This window comes from Petaurus breviceps, unplaced genomic scaffold, assembly GCF_028583685.1.
Source record: "Petaurus breviceps papuanus isolate PSGF00001 unplaced genomic scaffold, PetGlider_PUasm1.0 191, whole genome shotgun sequence".
Classification (NCBI taxonomy): Eukaryota; Metazoa; Chordata; class Mammalia; order Diprotodontia; family Petauridae; genus Petaurus; species Petaurus breviceps.
In genome coordinates this window covers 1,382,465-1,403,123 of record NW_027185811.1, presented here as the reverse complement: position 1 = coordinate 1,403,123, position 20,659 = coordinate 1,382,465, and the positions used below count along the sequence as shown (strand labels likewise).

Here is a 20,659-nt window from a genome sequence, read left to right as displayed (position 1 = left end):
TACTCCTATCCACCCCTGAGCCATGACCAGGGCCGCCAGCAATGCTGATACTGCAAATACTCTTATTCCCTCCAGTCCCTCCTTTGGCTGCAAGCTTTAGTTCACCTCTTTGCCCTGGAACCATGACTACCCATAGCCAATAGGGCCCTGGTCCTTCTGTAACTACACTCACCAGTATGTACTTGCTCCTCCTTATCCACACCCACAGCCCAGGATCACATCTGGTCAGTGCTCCTGGGCCCTGAGTCCAGAGCCACTAGATAGCCCTGCAATCTTCCTCTGATCAGCTTCTCTGACCCCTATACAGTCTGCAAGGTGAAGGTTCCAGCAAGTGAAGCTGCCTCTGACACATCTGCCCCCAGGCCTTGTTTGTTGTTTCAGGGTTATCTGCTTAGAGGGATCTGCACTTCAGCCAGGCCAGGCCACAACTCCAAGAGGTCAGGTCTTTTCCAATGTCTTTCTAAGTTGTCATAGGCAGACAACTACTTTACCTTGACTTTTAATTATTTCTTCTGCTTTATTAAGTTCATGTTGAGGCATTATTTTAAATTGTTTGTGAGAGAGCCAGGTAATTTCTTGCTTTGTTCTGCCATCTTCCCTCATTCTGCATATTGTTTCTGTGACTATGCTTACTTCAGTCTGCATCAATTTATGTCAATCTTTCCATGCTTCTCTGTATTCATAACATTCATCTTTTCTTACAGCATAGTAATATTCCATTATATTCACGTATCACAGTTTGTTTAGACATTCCCCAATCAATGGACATCTACTTTGTCTTTCCAGGTTTCTCTGAAACTGTTCCTGTCATAATTTTTTAGAATTATTTTTTCCCATTATTCATTTTATTTTCAGTTCCAAATTCTCTCCTTCCCTTCCCATCCTTTTCTCCACCTATTAGGAGGGCTTTTAGTTTCAATAAGGACTTTTAAATTATTTCAAAACCTTTGTCCCTTATGCACATGGTGTACCAATTTACCTTTTTAAAGTTTTGAATAAAAAATGTATTATATTAATCTATTATATGTTGATGGTTTTAAGGACGAGTTGAGGAAATAAAAAACACAATGTGTTTTCCATCACACAGTGTGGCAGTGGTGGGAAGCTGGCCCCAAACAGGAAATGAGTAAGGACAAAATCCTCTTAGACCATAACTCTAGCTTGCTAGGACTGACTTGGGGCTCTGCTTTCCTTCCAAGCCCTTTCCTCTGACTCCCATTTCCATATCAGAAGCTGGAAAAAAGACTTAGGTCCAAGGACCCATGTTACATTGTCCTCTGTATCTTTGTGAGCCTACTCCTGTGATTAAAGACAACAGGCTCTTTTATGGAACAGAACAGAAAAAAACTGGACTCCATTTTAAAGGGTCTCTGCATGTTGAAAGAGTTATTGGGTTATTAATAGAATAAAATTAACAATATCCATATGAGCTTGTGCTCCGGAGGGGTTTCTAGTCATCAAGCTGGAAATAAGCAACTTCTGACTAGTATATCATGAGCTACACAATCAGCATGTGCCTACTGCGGCCTCAGACTGCAAGGAAAGACATACCTGTAAGAAAAGGAAAAGGAAATCTTTTATTGAAAGAAGTTCCTGAAATTTTTTTGTGACACTCTCCCCTTTGGCAGTCTGGTGAAACCTCTGGATCTGTTTTCTGAACAATGTTTTTAAATATATAGAATCAAACACATAGGATCACAAAGGAATCCATTTATATTAAAATAGTTATCAAAATATTAAAAACAAAGAGTTCATGAACCCCCAGTTAAGAACTCCTGATCTAAATGAATCAAGCTCAAGAAAATACTACTGGAATAATAAAAGATCCTTATAAAGGGATTAGGATAGGTGGGGTTTGTTGTGTGATTTGTGTGTGTTGTGGTTTATCCTTTTTTCTTCAAGAAGTCCATGACACCATGGAGTTAATGACATGACTTGCAGTTGACTTGGATTTGAGTGAGGGAAGGCTGTGCAAGGTCACCAGCCTCACTTTCTCCTCCAGAGCCATCTGGATCTAATGGCCAGATATCAATCAGGACAAATGGAGATAGCCCAGGATGTAGTGGGAGACCTTGGCCTTTTTAAGCAAAGGTCTTTTCAAATTCTCACTTTGAGTGAGGTAATGCCCATTGAATGAATAGACCTTTTTAAGAAACGAATCAAGGTCCATAACCTTTCATTAAAAAAAAAAAATCAAACTGAGAGGGGAAGACCCTCAGGGTTGCCCACCAAAAGAGAAATAATTACTATTTACATTCACTCAGAGCCAGGAGGGCCCCCAAAATTACCATTAAGTGATGACTGGGCAGGGACCTATTGTTGTCTGATCCATGAAATTTGGAGTGAATTGGGTTTAAGGCTTGGCCTTTGAAAAAGAAATCTACCCAGTAAACCCCAGGTTAACTAGGTGAATTTAAAGCTCCATAGAAAGAAGACACACTTCACCTGCATGAATTCACAGCCAAGGGGAAGAGTTCATACTGGTCAAGCTTAACTTCAACTTTATCTCATTTGCCCATGAGCCCAGATTCTTTCACATCCTTCTCCCCCCCATTTCAGCTGCCTCTCCCAAAGTACAGTAGTTTCCTCCTCCATTGATGCTTCCATTATTGGAGGTAAATTGGTGGCTGCCTTTGCTCTTGTTCCTGTTTTCATAATATCTACCCCAATGTTTCTCTCTGTTCGCTCAGCCTGCTCAGGTCAGGAACTTGGAGGCCTTGCCAAAAATACACACAATCTACTTCAGACCTTGAGATTATACTTAGTCTAAGAAGATGAGCAAACCCCCCTAAATCCTAGAATTCTCAGGAGGGTTCAGTCCATCCTTTTAATCTACTCTCCAGAAAGATAATTGATCCTTCATATCAATGACCAGTTCAAAATAATGTGTTATTTCTGTTTCTAGATTGTGGAAGAGTACCATTGGTGAACATGCTGTCAGGATCTCGAGTTATAGGTGGTCACAACGCTGAGCTTGGAGGATGGCCATGGACAGTAAGCCTGCAGGTTGTGATGTTTCCTAGACCTATACATGTATGTGGAGGATCCATAATAAATGAAAACTGGGTGCTCACAGCTGCACACTGCCTTAAGGATGTCAGGTATGTTTATAGTGCTGCATATTTTGATTAATTAAGGGTTTGTAGTAATGTAGAACATTCCATCCAGCCCTCCATCATTTTCTTTTAAGGTATATTCATTAAATAATTGTTGAGGTCAAACTAGGACTGATAGGTTTTGTTATAATTTGAAGTGAATATGTGATTTTTATATCCATTTCAAACATTGCTTTCAGAGAAATCCTGGTAAAAATCAGGTGGTAAGAACCACCATTTAAAATTTTTTATCTTATACTTGACATTTATCTCTAACCTTTCATCTTTAAGAAGAAGAGATAGTGAAACTTTTTCTGTCAAGAGTCATTGACAGGAGAAAAAAAGATCAATTTGGGGTCACACCCAAATCAACTTCATTTCAGTAGAGTGTTTTGGTTTTGAGGCTTTTTTTTTTGAAGGAATGGAAAAAAATATGGAAAGTCAAACTCATGTAATAGGGAACATAAGCATCTTTCAAGAAATACAATGCATTTAAAATACTTCATTTATATATTTTTGCTAATTGAAGGAAGGGAAGGGAAGAAGAGATTATGGCGAAGGAAGAAATGGTCATAAGAAGGGATAGAAACTATAGAGGCAGGCCTTCAAGGTTGTATGGGTAACATATTATTCTCTCTCTGGACTTCCTGAGAGTCAGTATCACCATGTGTACCTTGAACATGGGGAGCTTCTGGCCCTTGACTGGATTTCATCTGACCCTGCTCCTCCCACTAACCCTCCCCAGTCAGGGTTAAAACCTTAGTCATTTTAAAGTCTTCTCTCTCTCTTTCTTCTTCTTTCAGTGCAAAGTCTAACTGATTCTGACTCTATCCCACAGATCTGTGATTCCGTCTCTGAAATCTGTTCCTTGCTTTCCACTTCCCTTAGCACCACACTAGTCCTGGATTATTCGAATAGTCTCTATTTTCTCTTCTCTCCAAACCATTCTTAATGCTTCATATTCTTTTTTTTTTCATTTTAAAAAATTATTATTATTATTATTTTGCTTTTTTGGAGGGCAGTTGGGATTAAGTAACTTGACCAAGGTCACATGCCTAGTAAGTGTTAAGTGTCTGAAGCTGGATTTGAGCTCAGGTCCTCCTGACTTTAGGACTGGTTCTCTACTCACTGTGCCACCTAGCTGCCCCCCATGCTTCATCTTCTTAATCTGATTCTATCACTCTGTTCCTTGTAGAAATCCTTTAGTAAGGGCAAAGACTTCCACAGATTAGCTCAAATTAAACTTTCTAGTATTGCTTTAGATTTATTCCTTTTCATCCCTCTGTGTTCTAGCCAAAATAGACTAACTACTTATAAGCTTTATCTTAACCTGCTCTCTCTCTGCACATGTACTCAACTCAATTCATTCTCCCACATCTAGAATGGACTCCCCTATATCTTCACCCATCAAAACCTTTTCCTTCCTTTCAGGCACAGTTCAGGTGCCACCATCTGATCCTTCCAGTATGCTCCCAGCACCTCTCCTGTGAACTTTTCACCTTTTAACTTTTGTTTGTGTCTTATCCCCTGTGAAATAATATATTGCTTAAGTCAGAGACTATTTTGTGTTTTGTTTTTGTATCCTAACTGTCTCGCATATCATAGATGTTTAGTAAGCATTTACGGAATTGAAATAAATTTTGATATAGTTTGTTTTTTGTTTTTTCATTTGCATATTTGGCTTGTAATAAAGGAGAAGTTTTTTTTAAATTAAAAAGTTATTTTGTATAATCTAACATTAGAAACCAGAAAAATAATGGAAACTTTAAAAATAGAGTTACTCGAATAAGAAGTGTTATAATAAAGGCATTTGCTTTATTCCAGAGAGCCACAATTTTGGAGAGCTGTGGTTGGAGTTCATAATCTTTTACAGAGACATCGGAAAACTAAGAAAATAAATATTAAAGCAATCATTATCCATCCACAGTTCATCCCGGATACATATGCAAATGATATTGCACTTTTTCATTTAAAAAGAGCTGTGAGTTATAATGACTATGTTCAGCCTATCTGCCTACCATTTTTTAAAGAGTTGTTTAATTTGAATGCCAGTACAAGGTGCTTTGTAAGTGGCTGGGGCAAAACAACAGAAGAAGGTAAATATTGGCTCAATTTTATTGATATGTAGTACATCTTAATTCGAAATTACTCATTTATTTCTAAAAATTTGTCACCAGCATTCTAGCTGATTCTTTTTCTAATATGTCAAGTTGCCAGAGGATGAGGACAGGCCCTTAGCCTCTCCCTGGGTGGGGTCTGGTACACCCTCGGCCCCTTGTCATTGGGCCTTCAAGGCCCCTATCTCTGCCCTGGTCTGTGGCCCCACAGTCTGGTATATGGCTCCCACAGGCTGGCAGTCCTAGCAGCAACTATGGAGGTGGTCTTGATGGTTCCTCTGTCATAACATTGGAAGAAAAGACAATCTGGATCTGGTGTCTTTGGCAACCTGTCAGACTCAAGGCTCCATCATGGCAGGCATCCTGTCATCTTCAGACATTCCTAGCCCTTGCAACTTTTGCAGCTCAAGATTTCTGAGATTCAGAGGAACCCATGGAGATGTAGACATCAACCTCTTCACCCCAGAAGACACTTTGCCCAGTTTTTCCCCCACAGGACAAGACTAAACAACGGATATGGAAGAAGCTTCTGGGACTTGATATGCTTCATATCCTTCCACTCTTTGGCAGGGAACTGTACTTCAGAAATTCTGAAATTGCTTTGCCACCACTAGTTTTAGTACCCAGGCCCTATAAAAGATCACTTTCCCTCCTTTGGGGTGGGGGTGGGGGTTGGGGGAAGGTAAAGAAGAAGGTCAAGAACTCAAGATTACCACTGGATATAGAAGAAGCTTTCTTATCAACTCAATCTGATTGAGATAAATCCCTACTTTTCCTTGAGAAAGACCCAGGGAAGACAGTCATAGTGGCCAGGCATTAAAATCCCTGCTTTGATATTGAAAAAAAATGTAAAAAAAAAAAAGACTATATTACAAATTATTAATGAAAATGTAAGGAAAAAAAAGAAGCATAGACAGTTGTTAGAAAAAAAATAATGGTGCCCCAACTGGCCTTGCAAAATCATAAGCCCAACCCCACCCCATATCCCCAACCACAACAAAAAATAATAAAATCTAGTCCAATGGAACTACAGTGTTTTCAGGCAAAAAGAAAAAAAATATTATTATAAATCCAATTATGTATTTTCTTTGTTTTTCCTGAGAGACTCAAAAAATTCTTCTTCCTCAACAGAAATAGTGATATAATCTTTGACAAATAGTGTATATGCTCATGATTTCTGGAGAGCTATGGTGCTTAATACCCTGCATCATTTTTTACCATTCAGACCCACAGAAGTGTTAGAGCAAGCCAATTAGCTCCTAGAGGCCTGCATCTATTTTTAGTTTACTGTGTTTTGTATCCATTTGAACATATGACAAAGTTGGGCACTTAACTTAAAAATATGATTACAATGAGCCTAGCATGGCCTTTCAATGCTTCTCTCTTCCCCCGATTGCATGTGTCCTATCCGAATATTAAGCATTGCCATACTGGGATTTCTGACACTGAACAGGAATTATATCTCTGAACCCTTGTTCCTGGACAGCAACCAGCTCTCCTGTTTTCCTCTCCTATGACCTAATCAATTTCTACCACCCAGAAGACCTTCCTTCTCCAAATTAGCATTCCTTTTTCTTCTTCTGGTCATTCAATACTTGTATAGTCAGTTAATTTGCACTAATATGTTACTTCATAAGCATTTTTTTAGTCTATGGATCTTTTACCTTTAACTAGATTGTAAATTCATAAATAGGGAACAGAATACATACCTTTTGTGCTTCTTCCATAGTATCTAGTGAATTTTTCTGCACCTAATGGATACTTGACAAATGTTGCTGACTGACAAGCTGGCTAATAGTGAATATGCCATAGAAAAAGAAAACACTGTCTCTTTCATTGAGGAGTTTGTAGTCTTGTTGGGAATATATGAAGGCAGGGCCTGTGTCATTCCTTTTGTATCCTGCTTTAGCACATGGTATAGTGCTGAGTATATAGTATGTACATATTAATATATTGATTGAAGCTATCCATACATGAAAGATTTGTAAACAATTCCCTAGAATTAACCAGAATTCAGTTAATAAAAGTTCTCAATTAATTTAGCTTCCCTGCCTCCAAGTCTCAGCTCAAGTCTCACCTTTTGCAAGAAGCTTTTCCTAGTCCTCTTTATTCTTTATGCCTGCCCTCTGTGACTACTCCAAAGTCATCCTCTCTATATCTTCTTTGCAAATAACTGTTTGCATGTTATCATTTTGATTAGACTGTGAGCTCCTTGAGAGCAGGAGCTGTCTTTGACCTTTTTTTTTGCATGCCTAGTGCTTTAGCACATAGTAGGGCCTCAGTAAGTGTTAGTTGACTTGATATATTACATATATACACATTACATATATTTAATCTTATATAAACACATACACACACATAAAATATGTTGGGAGGGACCTCAGAGGTCATCTTGTCCAATCCAATTTGAAGCATTAATTTCTTCTACAAAAGAGCCATTTCCCGAGATGGGATGGAAGCTAGCCAGAGTCACATACTAGCTCACTGAAGGAGAAGTCTTTTAAACCAAGTGCCTTAGGCTAGAGGTGTCACATATGCAACCTTAGAACTCCCTAGTGCTGCTAGAATCAGAGTACAATGCAATTGGGACATATTGAACAAAATAAGTAAAAATATCATAGAACAGAGATAATGTTAATATGTGGTTTTCTAAATCAATATTGCAGCCACAGGGATCCTCATATATGGTTTAATGGCCCTGGTTCTATATGAATTTGACACCACTTCCCTAGGTCCCTCTCTAAGACTATGAGTTGCAGAGCAGGTATTGATCTGCATTGGTAGAAGTCCCTCATTGGAAGCTTAATACATTAATAAAATCACAGTTCCCATAAAAAAACTTGTTAGGAAGTTTTTCCTCATATTAAACTGTAATCTGCACTCAATTTTTATGAGAAAGGCAAACAACAACAAAATACTAATACTAGTTTTGATATTTTAAAAAAGAGTCATTCACTGAAATCTGTCTATGTAGACATGGCTTTGCAGTCACACACACAGGGGTAAGTGTTTCCTAAGGTATACTGGGTTGACTTTGCAGCCCCCATGTTTGGAAAAAGGATTTGTTGGTAGATGACAAGCTGACGAAGACCCTCGAGCCAGGGCATGGCAGCAGGCATGAAAGCCATTCAGGAGGTATGGACTGATTCAGTCTTGGGATCAAGCCACAGTGAGAGCAGCAATGCCAGGGATTTGTATTTCCAGGGTGGTGAGATCCAACCAGCCAATCAACCAGAGGACGGACTGATCTGGTGACTTCTTTCACCCAGCAAAGCTGCTCATCCCTTTTCACTCATTGTGTGTTTCCGACTTGTTTCCTTATTCTTATTGCTTTTAATTTACATTTATCTAATGTCAAACCTATTTTGCCAGCAGAAATGCTAAGTTGTGGGTATGTTTTTTTAAGACTTACAAATAAAGGATAAGGGAGCCCTATTAACTCTAGGGAGTCGAAAAGTTTGGTTTAAACTGAATATGGTTGCTTGGGAGCTAATTTAGGATAGCTGGACAAAGTGAGGGAGTGTATTGGCCTATTCAAAAACCTTGTATATAAATTTGGCATTCCTGTGCCTCTAGATTGAAAGCTGGTAAGGACAGGAGGGCACAAGGGAGCAAACCTAGAGAACAAACTGGGCATTTTCACTTTCCTTTTCTTGGCTCGGAGCCATTTGCTTCTGTGCACTTTGGTAGGCCAGTCAGACCCTTACGGGAAGTAAGTTGCTGGCAGGGGCTTCTGTGTCAGTCCATGATTGTCTGCCCAACCTACCCAGCTCCCCAGTGCTATCTGCTGCCTACATCTATACATACTCAATCAAGAAATCAAAAAGTATTCTGAGTCTTTTATGGGGGTAGTTTTTATTATGGTTACAAAGGGCTATTTGCTGGACCACAAGCTATATAAGGAAGAAGAGTAAACCGGAAAATAAATGTAACCTACAGGTCAACAAGATAACAAAAACAGATGATGACAAAAATGTCAGAGCAATGTTATTTTCCCTGATATTTAGAAAATCTACTGTGAGTAATTTAGAATTAAGGGTGAAAAAAGAATGCCCAGCCCTAAGAGATATGAAGAAAGAATCAGTATTTAGTGAAGGTTGAATGTTAATTCTCTTCTTTTCCCATTTAATGGGAAATCCAGAAGATGACAATTGATGGCAGCGTTGAGGGAAGATGGAAAAGCCTAGTTCATGGTTTTTAAGTTTGGGATGTCAGAAGGTCCAAATTGAGTTGTTAAATAGGGAACTATACTACCATTGTTCTGGTCTGATTATACAGTGTTTTTACCATAGAGGAAGTAAGGAGCTAGGACATTCCCTGTGTGATCTGCCCAGCTGTTTCTATCATCTTTACTGTGTAATTTGAATAGAAACCCATTATTAGTTTCTTAGGAGATAACTTGGAATTGCTTCTTGAATCCTCTCTTAAACTCTTAAAGATATTAGTGCAGCTTTGAACTATAATCCAGAAAAGTAGACTTAATTACCAAGTTATTTTTGGCAAGTATTTGTCAGGCATAGATATTTAATCTGTGGTTGTTTCCCTTATAGATTCTCTTGACAAAATCTGCTTGATTAGGCCGGAACAATAGTGGAGGAAGGGAAGGAAAGAATGATTTATTAATGCCTACTACATGCTAGGCACTGTGCTAAGCACTTTCACAAATATAACCTCCTTTGATCCTCACAACCACCCTGCAAGGTGGGTGCTAGTAGTATCCCTTTTACAGTTGAGAAAACTGAGGCAAACAACAATAAAGTGACTTGCTAGTAAGTGTCTGAGGCAGGATTTGAACAGGTCTTCCTCACTTCAGGCCCAGTGTTCTAGTCATTGCACCATATAACTGCCTTTCAGTGGTACCTGGAGTTTTATCCTCCACCTACACTTTCTGCTGCTTATGTACCTCCATTTTGGGTTCAAGAAGTAGCAGAGATGGGGGCGGCTAGGTGGCACAGAGAATAGAGTCCTGGAGTCAGGAGGACCTGAGTTCAAATCTGGCCTCAGACACTTAACACCAAAACTAGCCATGTGACCTTGGGCTTAACCCCAATTGCCCTCCAAAAAAAGGGAAAAAAAAAGAAGTAGCAGAGATGGAAGGTGGATTAAACGAAGATGAAGGGTGGATTAAAATTCTTTGAGAAATTAATCAACTCACATGCTTATGTCATTATGAGATTTTACAGATTAATTCTGTAATCTATACCACATAAATGTAGATTAGGATTGAATATAGCATCAGGTCTTCTCATCTTTGGTAAAAATCTGCTAAATGTATGTCTCACTATTTGGTGAAATATTTGATTTCCAAAATAGCTTATGGATTTTTATTATAGGCAATGCTTCAAATACTTTGCAAGAAGCTGAACTACATTATATTCCCTGGGACACCTGTAATAGAGAGGAAAGTTATGGAGGACGAGTTGTTTCAACTTCATTTTGTGCAGGTGAAGAAGATGGAATTGTTGATACTTGCCTGGTAAGGCTCAACAATTTTTCTTGAAAATATAGTTTAATGCTGCCCTTACTGTGTAACCCTTTGTGTCAGAGACATAAAGGACCCACTTTGGGGACTTTTCCCTTCTCTGGCATATTGCCTTCATCTGGTATAATCTGGGATTTATCAATGTCTGGTATTTTTCAACAGCAGCTAATGGTTTCCTTCATAAGCAATCAGGCTGAAAGGCTTAAAATGTCCCATTTATTTTTTTTCTGCTATACTTTAATTTACACATAGAAAAAATTTTAAAAATGATTCAAATAAGAAACAAAACCATTTGTTCAACTCTCTCAAACCATATGACTAGGCATGCTCAAACTCCTTGTCAGTTCTGAAGTATTGCTTACAGCACTGCTAATGCATTGGGCTAGCCATGGGTAAGAATATTAAAACCAGAATAGCTAAGCAAATGATGTGCTGAAATGAAAATAACAAAGTCAGTAGACTAGAAATATGTCCAGTGAAGCAAGGTTTCAAATAATAGGGTAGCTATGGGCTACTGGGAAGTAATAAAAGCCTTTTTTAGAGCTAATATATTGATTCTTTTTAAGAAAAGAAATCTGGGGAAAAATTGAAATGAAGAGCTATAGAAATTTCCTTAAATTATAAAAATAGTGGTTATGAGATCCAAAAACCTCTTTTATGTATGCAATTCAATAAGAACTCTAGCTTGTAATTTCCCATCAGTTCTAAAAGTAGGTGGGTCTTCTTTAAGTAGGAAGAATAAGATATTGCAGATGTGATTCTCTCTCTTTGTTTCATTGTATGAATGCAATAATGATTAATGTGAAGAATTAATTAAGATTTCAATGTTAACTAAAAATCAAAGTTATTTTATAAATCAATATTTTGAAGCACACAAAATGCATCTCATTTTGAAACCACCTTGTATTATTAAGTATATTCTTTTGTTCATTTGATTTGATTTTTTATTTTGTTCTATTTCATGTTCTACCATCTTGCTTTCTGGCCTAATAATTTTAGTTCATATTAATTCTATTCCTTTATTCTATTTTCCCAGACTTTCTCCATTTTTTAACTTTTCATATGAATTTGTCTTCTTCCATTCTCATCAATAATAGGTCTCATTATAGATAATATTTTTCTTATTAACACTAGATGTGCCTGTAACAGTATCCTCCTTCATTTCCTTTAAAGTGCATAGTCCAATCTGCTTTGCCTAATTAGTTAAACCTAATTTTATGAGCCCTTAATTTGTTTTATGTAGTTTTAAATCTAAATGCTTGCTCATTGTGTCAGTTTTGTTTTGTTTCTTGCTGCTTTCTCATTTCCTTGTCTTTTCATTTCCCTTATCTGTGAAGCTATTCTCTTTTGAGGATCTTTTGCTAGTCTTCTTTTCTCTCTTGTGATTATTTTTTCTCCTTTTTCAAATGTTTTATTAACTTCTGATTTATATCATTCATTTCTGCCAGATTTTGAGTTACATATTTTCTCTCCATTTTTCCCCTACCCAAGGATATCCCCTCCTCCAATCTGCTCTCTCCCATATCTTCCCCCATATACCCTTTGACTTTTCCAGTAGGGCATGGTGGATCTCTATGCCCCAATGCCTGTATATCTTATTTCCCAATTACATGTAAAAGTATTAATAATAGTATATATATATATATATATATATATATATATATATATTTAAACATTTGATTTTAAAACTTTGAATTCCAGATTCATTCCCTTCCTCCCTTGTCACCCACCCTTACTGGGAAGATAAGCAATTCAGTATAGGTTATACATATGTAGCTAATGCAGAACATTACCATAGTAGATATATTGTAAAAGACTGACTATATTTCCCTCCCTCCTATCCCACCTCCCACTTATTCTGTTCTCTACTTTGATCCCGTCCCTTTTCAAAAGAGAGTGCTTCCAACTTCCCTCCCCCCAGCCTGCCCTCCCTTCCATCATCCCCCCTCTCATCCCCTTCCCCCCTACTCTCCTGGAGGGTGAGATACCCTATTTAGTGTGTATGTCATTCCCTCCCTGAGCCGAATTCAATGAGAATAAGGTTGACCCATTCATTCCCTTTTGCCTTCCTATTCTTCCCCTGCATTGTAACCATTTTCCCTTGCCTCTTCTATATTAAATAGTTTACCCCATTCTGTCTCTCCCCACCTCCTCTCATTATATACCTCTCTCTCCTCTTTATTTCACCTTTTAAGTATCATCCCCTCCTATTAAATTGGTCCTGTGCCCTCTATCTATGTATACCAGTAAACATATATACACACATTCATATATGTATTCATATGCCCATATACCCTCCTATATAGACACATATATATATATATATTCCTATTTCCTTCAACTATTTTCATACTGAGAAAAGTTTCATCAGTTACAATTATAGTTTTTCCATGTAGGAATGTTAATACTTCAACTTTCATAAGTTCCTTATGATTTCTTTTCCCTGTTTACCTTCTCATGCTTCTCTTGCTTCTTGTATCTGAATGTCAAATTTTCTATTCAACTCTGGTTTTTTCATCAAGAATGCTTGAAAGTCCTCTATGCCACTGAATGACCATATTTTCCCTGAAACATGATACTCAGTTTTGCTGGGTAGGTGATTCTTGGTTTTAATCCCAGCTCCTTTGCCCTCCGTAATATCATATTCCAAGCCTTTCTATCCCTCAGTGTAGAAGCTGCTAGATCCTGAGTTATCCTGATTGTGTTTCCACAATATTCAAATTGTTTCTTCCTGGCTGCTTGTAATATTTTCTCCTTGATCTGGGAATTCCATAACCTGGCTATAATATTCCTAGGAATTTTCTTTTGGAGATCTTTTTCAGGGGGAGATCAGTGGATTCTTTAAACCTCTATTTTGCCTTCTGGTTCTAAAACATCAGGGGAATTTTCCTTGAGAATTTCTTGGAGGATGATTTCTAGGTTCTTTCTTTGATCATGGCTTTCAGGTAGTCCAATAAATTTTTTCAAGGGCAATTGGGGTTGTGACTTGCCCAAGGTCACGTGGCTATTTTTAATTGTGTTAAGTGTCTGAGGCCGGATCCGAACCCAGGTCCTCCTGACTCCAGGGACAGTGCTCTATTCACTGTGCCACCTAGCCATCCCAGTCCAATAATTTTAAAATTATCTCTCCTGGATCTATTTTCCAGGTCAGTGGTTTTTCCAATGAGCTATTTCACATTGTCTTCTATTTCTTTCATTTGTTTGGATCTGTTTAACAGCATCTTGATTTCTCATAAAGTTATTAGCTTCCATTTGCTCCAATCTAATTCTGAAGCAATGATCCTTCTTAGTGAGCTTTTGAGATTCTTTTTCCATCTGGCAAATTTGACTTTTTAAGGCATTCTTCTCCTCATTGCCTTTTTGAGCCTCTTTTGCCATTTGATTTAGTCTATTTTTTAAGGTGTTATTTTCCTCAGTCAGGCTGTTGACTCTCATTTCATAATTTTCTTGCATCGTTCTCTTTTCTCTTCCCAATTTTTCCTCCACTTCTCTTATCTGCTTCTTAAGGTCTTCTGTGGCCTGCAACCAGCTCATATTTTTCTTGGAAGCTTTTGGTGCAGGAATTCTGACTTCACTGTCTTCCTCCTGTTGCATGCTTTGATCCTTTATGTCCCCAAAATAAGAGTCTAATGTAGGATTGCTTTGCTTGGTTTGCTTCCTTTGCCTGCTCATTTTGCTACTCAATTACTTGACTTTTGGGCTTTTTGCCACAGTAGGACTCTGCCACCAGATGGGGGAGCTTTGTTCCAAGCGCTGGGGTTTTCTCAGCTGCCGGAGGTATTAGTTGGGTGCCTTCTCTGAAGTCTCCACACATTCTAGCAAGCTGGTGACACACTCCAGGATCTCCACCCTAGACTGCAATCCAGATCCAAGCAGGTTAAAGCAAGAGCGATACCCCTCAGACTGGTTGCTTTGTCCTCCTACAGTCTGCAGGCCAGGAGCTGGAGCTGCCATGTTGGGGTGGCTACAAGGCTGCGACTCCTCAGTGGCTTCTCGCCCCAGTGGCAAAAGCTGACGCGCTCCCAGCTACTTGGTCCCAAAGTCCACCCTGCACTGACCTCTTACAACATCTATGTGTTGATAATTCTGGATTGCCACAGCTGCTGGTGATCTGGAGTTCCTCCAGTGGGCGGCTGGTCAGGCCCGCCCTGTGGCTAAAACCTCTGTCTTGTGTGGGGCTGGACTTGGCTCCCAGAGCTCTGTGCTGGCCAATTCCTGCTAGCCTGCCAGGCTGTCCAGCGGGAGGTTAGCTTCTCTGTGTCATTTTGTGGGTTCTGTAGCTCCAAAGTTTATTTAGAGTCCCCTTTTACATTTTAAATTTAGTCTGTTGCCAAATCTTACTATTTCTATTTCTACCGCATCTTTTATTTCTCTCTACTAACATGGTCACCATGTTCAGGCCCTTATCACTTGAACTATTACAATAGCCTCCTAATTCATCTCACTGCCTCAAGTCTCTTCCTTCTTCAGTGTATCTGCTGCGTACAGCTGCCGAAATGATTTTACTAAGGCCAGGTCTCATCGTATTACTTCTCTACTCACTAGACTACAGTGACTTTCTATTAGCTTGAGAATGGAAAATATTTGGAAACAAAGGTTGTTTTGGTCCAGGTCTGATACCTGGTAGTTTAAGTCCTGTGTTAGAATGAAATGAAACATTCATAAGTCATTCAATAATTTTAAAAAGGTGATTTGCTTAGATATAATCAGGGGAAGAATGTTTAAGAAGGATATGTGTCAAGAATAAGGGTTGGGATATTGCTTTAACCACACCTCACTGGTGTTAAGATCTTCTATTAGACTTTCTTTTTTTCACATGGATGCATATTTATTAAAAATAATTCTGTAACTGCTATTTTGGGGTGGTGGGTAGGGGAAAAACGGGGAGAAAATTTTTAAGTCAAAATCTGGCGGAAACGAATGATTAAATCAGAAGTTAATAAAGCATTAAAATAATAAAAAAAATAATTCTGTAAAAATACAATAGAAAACTTCATCTTTATCATGTCTTGAGTCCATTTGAATAGTTTTTCCCCCTTACTTAAAATGTCCCTTCCCCAACCCCCTTTTCCCACTCTTTTTTTTTTTTAAAGCAATTGGGGTTAAGTAACTTGCTCAAGGTTACACCGCCAGTTATTTCTGAGTGTGGTGCTAAGTATCTGAGCCCAGATTTGATCCCCAGGTCATCCTGACACTGGAGCCGGTGCTCTTACTCACTGAGCCACCTGGCCACCCCTAAGCAATTGGGGTTAAGTAACTTGCTCAAGGTTACATGGCCAGGTGTTTCTGGGTGGGTGCTAAGTGTCTGAGCCCGGGATTCGATCCCCAGGTCATCCCAACACTGGAGCCAGTGCTCTTACTCGCTGTGATACCTGGCCACCCCTTCCCACTCTTTTTTTCAAGGCTTCATGCTAATGCCAGGTAACTCACAAGTACCAAGCAGAAGCACACCCAATGTACACAAATTTGGTAATGTGCATTTTGTAGAAGTTATTTACAAAGAGGAAGCATTCTTTTTAATGAGGAGGAGGCCTGGAAAGCCAATAGTTGGAGTAGATATCTCTGTGTCAATTAGGACAAGGACTATTAGATATTCTATTGCAAAGTACCAGTTTTTCTCTGGTTTCATGTGAGATGTAGCTTTTCATTTCTGAGTTTCTAGTGTCCAAAATAAAACTCTCCATTTTAACAGTTCCTCTGCCTCATTTTGTGCTTGACCCAGGACCATCAGTTCCAAGATCAGCAGACTCTTTGCTCTTCCTCCATATACAAGGGGGGGACAGAAGGATTTCCTGTCCTCAGAAAAGCATGCACAACCAAACATACTTTATCTAGAGGTTATGTCTATCAGGGACCAATGGACATGGCTGGGGGTAGAGTGGAAGAACGGTCTTTGATACCTTCCCCCATTGTAAGGGTTATGGGATTTAAAGATCTCCCATGCCCCATGGACGTGCTGACATAGCAGAGCAAGAGAAAGTGAAAAGCCGAGCTAATGGTCCTGCAGTTGGCAGTTGGCGGCGGTTGCCTTTTTTTTTTTTTTTGAGTTAGGACTCCTGCTGAGGACTGCCAGGGGCCGGAGCTGCTGGGAGCACACTTCCAGGACACTGGGTGGTTGCTGTGAGTGGGGAGAGGAGGACCTTTGCCTGAGGTAGCCTGTTCTGTTTTAAAGGCTTGAAAATGTGGGTGCTTTCTCCTTTATCTACCTGTGCCAATATCATAACTACTCTGATGGCTTTCACTTTCTGGTTTTGGGACTCAGTCTTTTGGTATCTTAATAAATTTTCTAGTTTATTTCCCCAAATGGCAAACCTGACGTATTTTGTGATGGATAATTATATCAGCATATTTGTAATCTCTATAGGCATTGTGAATATGGCATTGCTGATACACCCATCCACAGAGAGAGCCAGAATTTCCAGAAGAGAAGATGGGCTAAAGAGAATATCCCCACTGGGGATATCCTCAGAATATCACTATTTTGGAAAACCACTCTCTGCTTCCTATCCTTGTACTGCTCTGCACTCAGAACCTTTGGCCCCATCTCTGGGAACTCCAGTATGTTGGGACTGAAATGGCCAACACAGCAGGAGTTAGGAAGAGCCTGGATCTGTGAACTTGTTTTTATGAATCTGCCTGGATGTTTGGTTTCCCCAGATTATGGTATCACAAGGTCAGAGAAAGGGTGTCTCAGTTGATGGCTGTCCCAGAGAGAGCATCTACCAGCCAAGTAACAGATATGCCTCTCTTTTATTTTTTAAATCTTATTTAATATTTTATTTTTCCCAATTATATATAAAAATAAGTTTAACATTCTTTTCTTTTTTCAAATTTTGAGTTCCAAATTCTTTCCCTCCCTTCCCTGTCCCCCACATTGAGAAGGTGTAATGGGAATGCAGATTTGGAAGATCTTCCCTGCCCCTAGGCTAAAGTGCACCTGAAGCCTGGGGTGGGAGGCTTGTTTTTCAGTAGATACTTCTTGATTGGCCAGTGAGTCAATAAGGTCATTCTCTGAGCCAGGAGAAGGCTATATAAGCCCTGATGTGTAGCTTTGTTTTGGGGGCTCACTTTGAGAAGTGTTCTGTGATTTGATCTGTATTCTGGAAAGCCGTTGCCCAGGGTCCCCCCGGCTTTGAAAAACCCAGATGTAGAAACCCAGATGTTGACTGGGTATGGATGTAATGGTTGGACAGTTTGGAAATCTGTCTACTTGATCTGTTTCTGTCTTGATAATTCTGCCTGTATACTTTGAAGTTCGGGGTGCTGACCTTTTTCTCCTGAACAAGGTAAACGATATATGTCTGACTGATTAAAGTAAGCTTGTTAACCCATTTTGAGTTGCTTTCCTTTAACAAAGCAGATCCAAGAACCTGTGGTAGCAGCAAACCCTGAGGACGTGCTTGGGGTGCTTGCCTCCACAAAAGGCAAGGAATTTAACATAGGTGATACAGGTGTAGTAGTCATGCAAAGCACATTTTCATGTAAGTCATTCTGTGAAAGAAAACAGACCAAAAAAATCCAAGAAAAATAAAGAGAGTAAAGAAAAAGTACCTTTGATCTACATTCAGACTCTACCAGTTCTTTCTCTGGAGATGAACAGCACCTTTCATCATAAGTCCTACAGAATTGTTTTGGATCATTGTATTGCTGAGAATAGCTAAATTATTCATAGTAGGTTATCATACAATATTGCTGTTACTGTGTACAAGGTTCTCCTGGTTCTGCTCGTTTATTTTGCATTAGTTCATGTAAAGTCTTCCCATGTTTTTCTGAGAGCATCCGTCTCATCATTTCTTAAAGCACAAGAGTATTCCATGACAATAATATATCTTGTTCAGTCAATTCCCAATTGATGGGCATGCCCTCAATTTCCAATTCTTTAACACCACTAAAAGAGCTGCTATAAATATTTTTATACATATAGGTCCTTTTTCCTTTTTTATGATCTCTTTGGGATACAGAACTAGTAGTGGTATTGCTTGGTTAAAAGTATGTGTAATTTTATAGGCCTTTGAGCATAGTTCCAAATTGCTCTCCAGAATGACTGAATCAGTATACAACTTCACCGATAGTTTATTAGTGTTTTGATTTTCCCACATCCCCTCCAAGATTGGTATTTTCCTTTTCTGTTATATTTGCCAATCTGACAAGTATGAAATTATAGCTCAGAGTTGTTTTAATTTGATTTCTCTTATCAATCATGATTTAGAGCATTTTTAATATGACTATAGATAGCTTTGATTACTTTGACCATTTATTGAGGAATGGCTTTTATTTCTATACATTTGACTCAATTTTCAGTGTTTGAGAAACGAAGTCTTTACCAGAGAAACTCACTCTAAAAAATTTTTTCACGATTACCAACTTTGTATTTCCCTCCATCCTATTTTCCTTGTTTATCCTATTCTCTCACTCTTCTTTTACCCTGTCCATGCTCAGAAGTGTTTTGCTTCTGACTTTCACCTCCTCCAAACTGCTCTACCTTCTATCAGTTTCCTCCCACCTTCTCTTATCCCCTTCCCTTCCTACTTTCCTAGATGGTATGATAGACTTCTATATCAACTGAATGTGTATGTTATTCCCTCTTTGACCAATTCCAAGGAGAGTAAGGTTTATGTGCTCCCCTCCCCACTTCCCCCATTTCTCTCTCCATTGTAAGGGGTGGTCTCTCTTCTTCTATAGGGGTTGTATAGATACTTTCACCTTCCCCTCATTGTCAGAGAGGAGCAGGGAGCAGCTGTCCAGAGACTACTGGGCATTGTATTGCAGGAGGCCATTCACTTCTAGATCATAGTAAACAAAGGCCCTTTGTTTATATGCCAGGGTCCATGTTATTGTTGAGCAGTCAATGCCACTGGGCCCACTGCCACTCCTATCTGAGTTTGCCCAGTGCCCAGTCTTCAATGGTCAACTTCTGCCTCCTGTGCCTAGAACTTGAGTACTGTTGAAAATATTGCTACTACCCCCATCTTAAACATTGCTTCCCTATTCCCAGACCTGTCTGTTTTCCTGTGAAGAATATCACCTCAGCCTATGCTGCTATGCCCCCCCGCCCACCCCTGGCCCAGGTCAGGGCAGAAGCAGTATGGGCAGTATTACTGCTGAGGACTGACTTTGTCTCCCTGTGCCAGGATTGTGCTTAGATTACTGAGGCCTGACTCCACTATCTGGGATGGAGGTGAATGTTGTTTCCTGATGCATTTTTAAAATTTTGAGTTCCAAATTCTCTACCTTCTTCCCTCTCCACCCACCCTCCATTGAGAAAGCAAGCAATTTTATATAGTTTACATATATGTAGTCATGCAAAACACTTCCATAGTAGTCATGTTGTGAAAGACTATTTCCCTCCATCCTATCCTGCACCCCCCATTTATTCTGTTCTTTCCTTTGTCCTGTCCCATCTCAAATGTTTGCTTCTGATTACTCCTTTCTCCAATCTGCCCTTCCTTCTATCATTTTCCCCTCTCTTATCCCTCTCCCCCCTACTTTCCTGTAGGGTAAGATAGATTTCCATACCCAATTGAGTGTGTATGTTATTTCCTCTTTAAGCCAAATCTGATGAGAGTAAGGTTCACTCATTCCCTCTCACCTCCCCTCTCTTCCCCTCTACTGTAAAAGCTTTTTCTTTTCTCTTTTATGTGACATAATTTGCCCTATTCTACCTTTCCCTTTCTCCTTCTCCTAGTACATTCCTTTCTCTCACCCCATAATTTTATTTTTTATATATTATCCCTTCATATTCAACTTACCCTGTGCCCTTTGGGTATACACACACACATATATATGTGTATGTATATACATATATGTATATATGTATGTACACATACACACAAATACACATATATTCCCTCCAACTACCCTAATGCTGAGAAAAGTCTCCTGAGTTACAAATATAACCTTTCCATGTAGGAATGTAAACAGTTCAACTTTAATAAGTCCCTTATGATTTCTCTTTCCTGTTTACC

The 20,659-nt window shown here is 39.2% G+C and overlaps 1 protein-coding gene across 1 annotated transcript in view; it reads left to right on the top strand.

The window, feature by feature from the left end:
* LOC138164637 (transmembrane protease serine 12-like) overlaps nucleotides 1–20,659 on the top strand; it is a 77,056-nt gene that overhangs the window by 36,151 nt on the left and 20,246 nt on the right. The window contains exons 2-4 of the mRNA XM_069092553.1: nucleotides 2,906–3,101; nucleotides 4,920–5,191; nucleotides 10,546–10,688. Of these exons, the coding sequence (XP_068948654.1) occupies nucleotides 2,906–3,101; nucleotides 4,920–5,191; nucleotides 10,546–10,688 (611 nt within the window). The remainder of the gene's footprint in view (nucleotides 1–2,905; nucleotides 3,102–4,919; nucleotides 5,192–10,545; nucleotides 10,689–20,659) is intronic.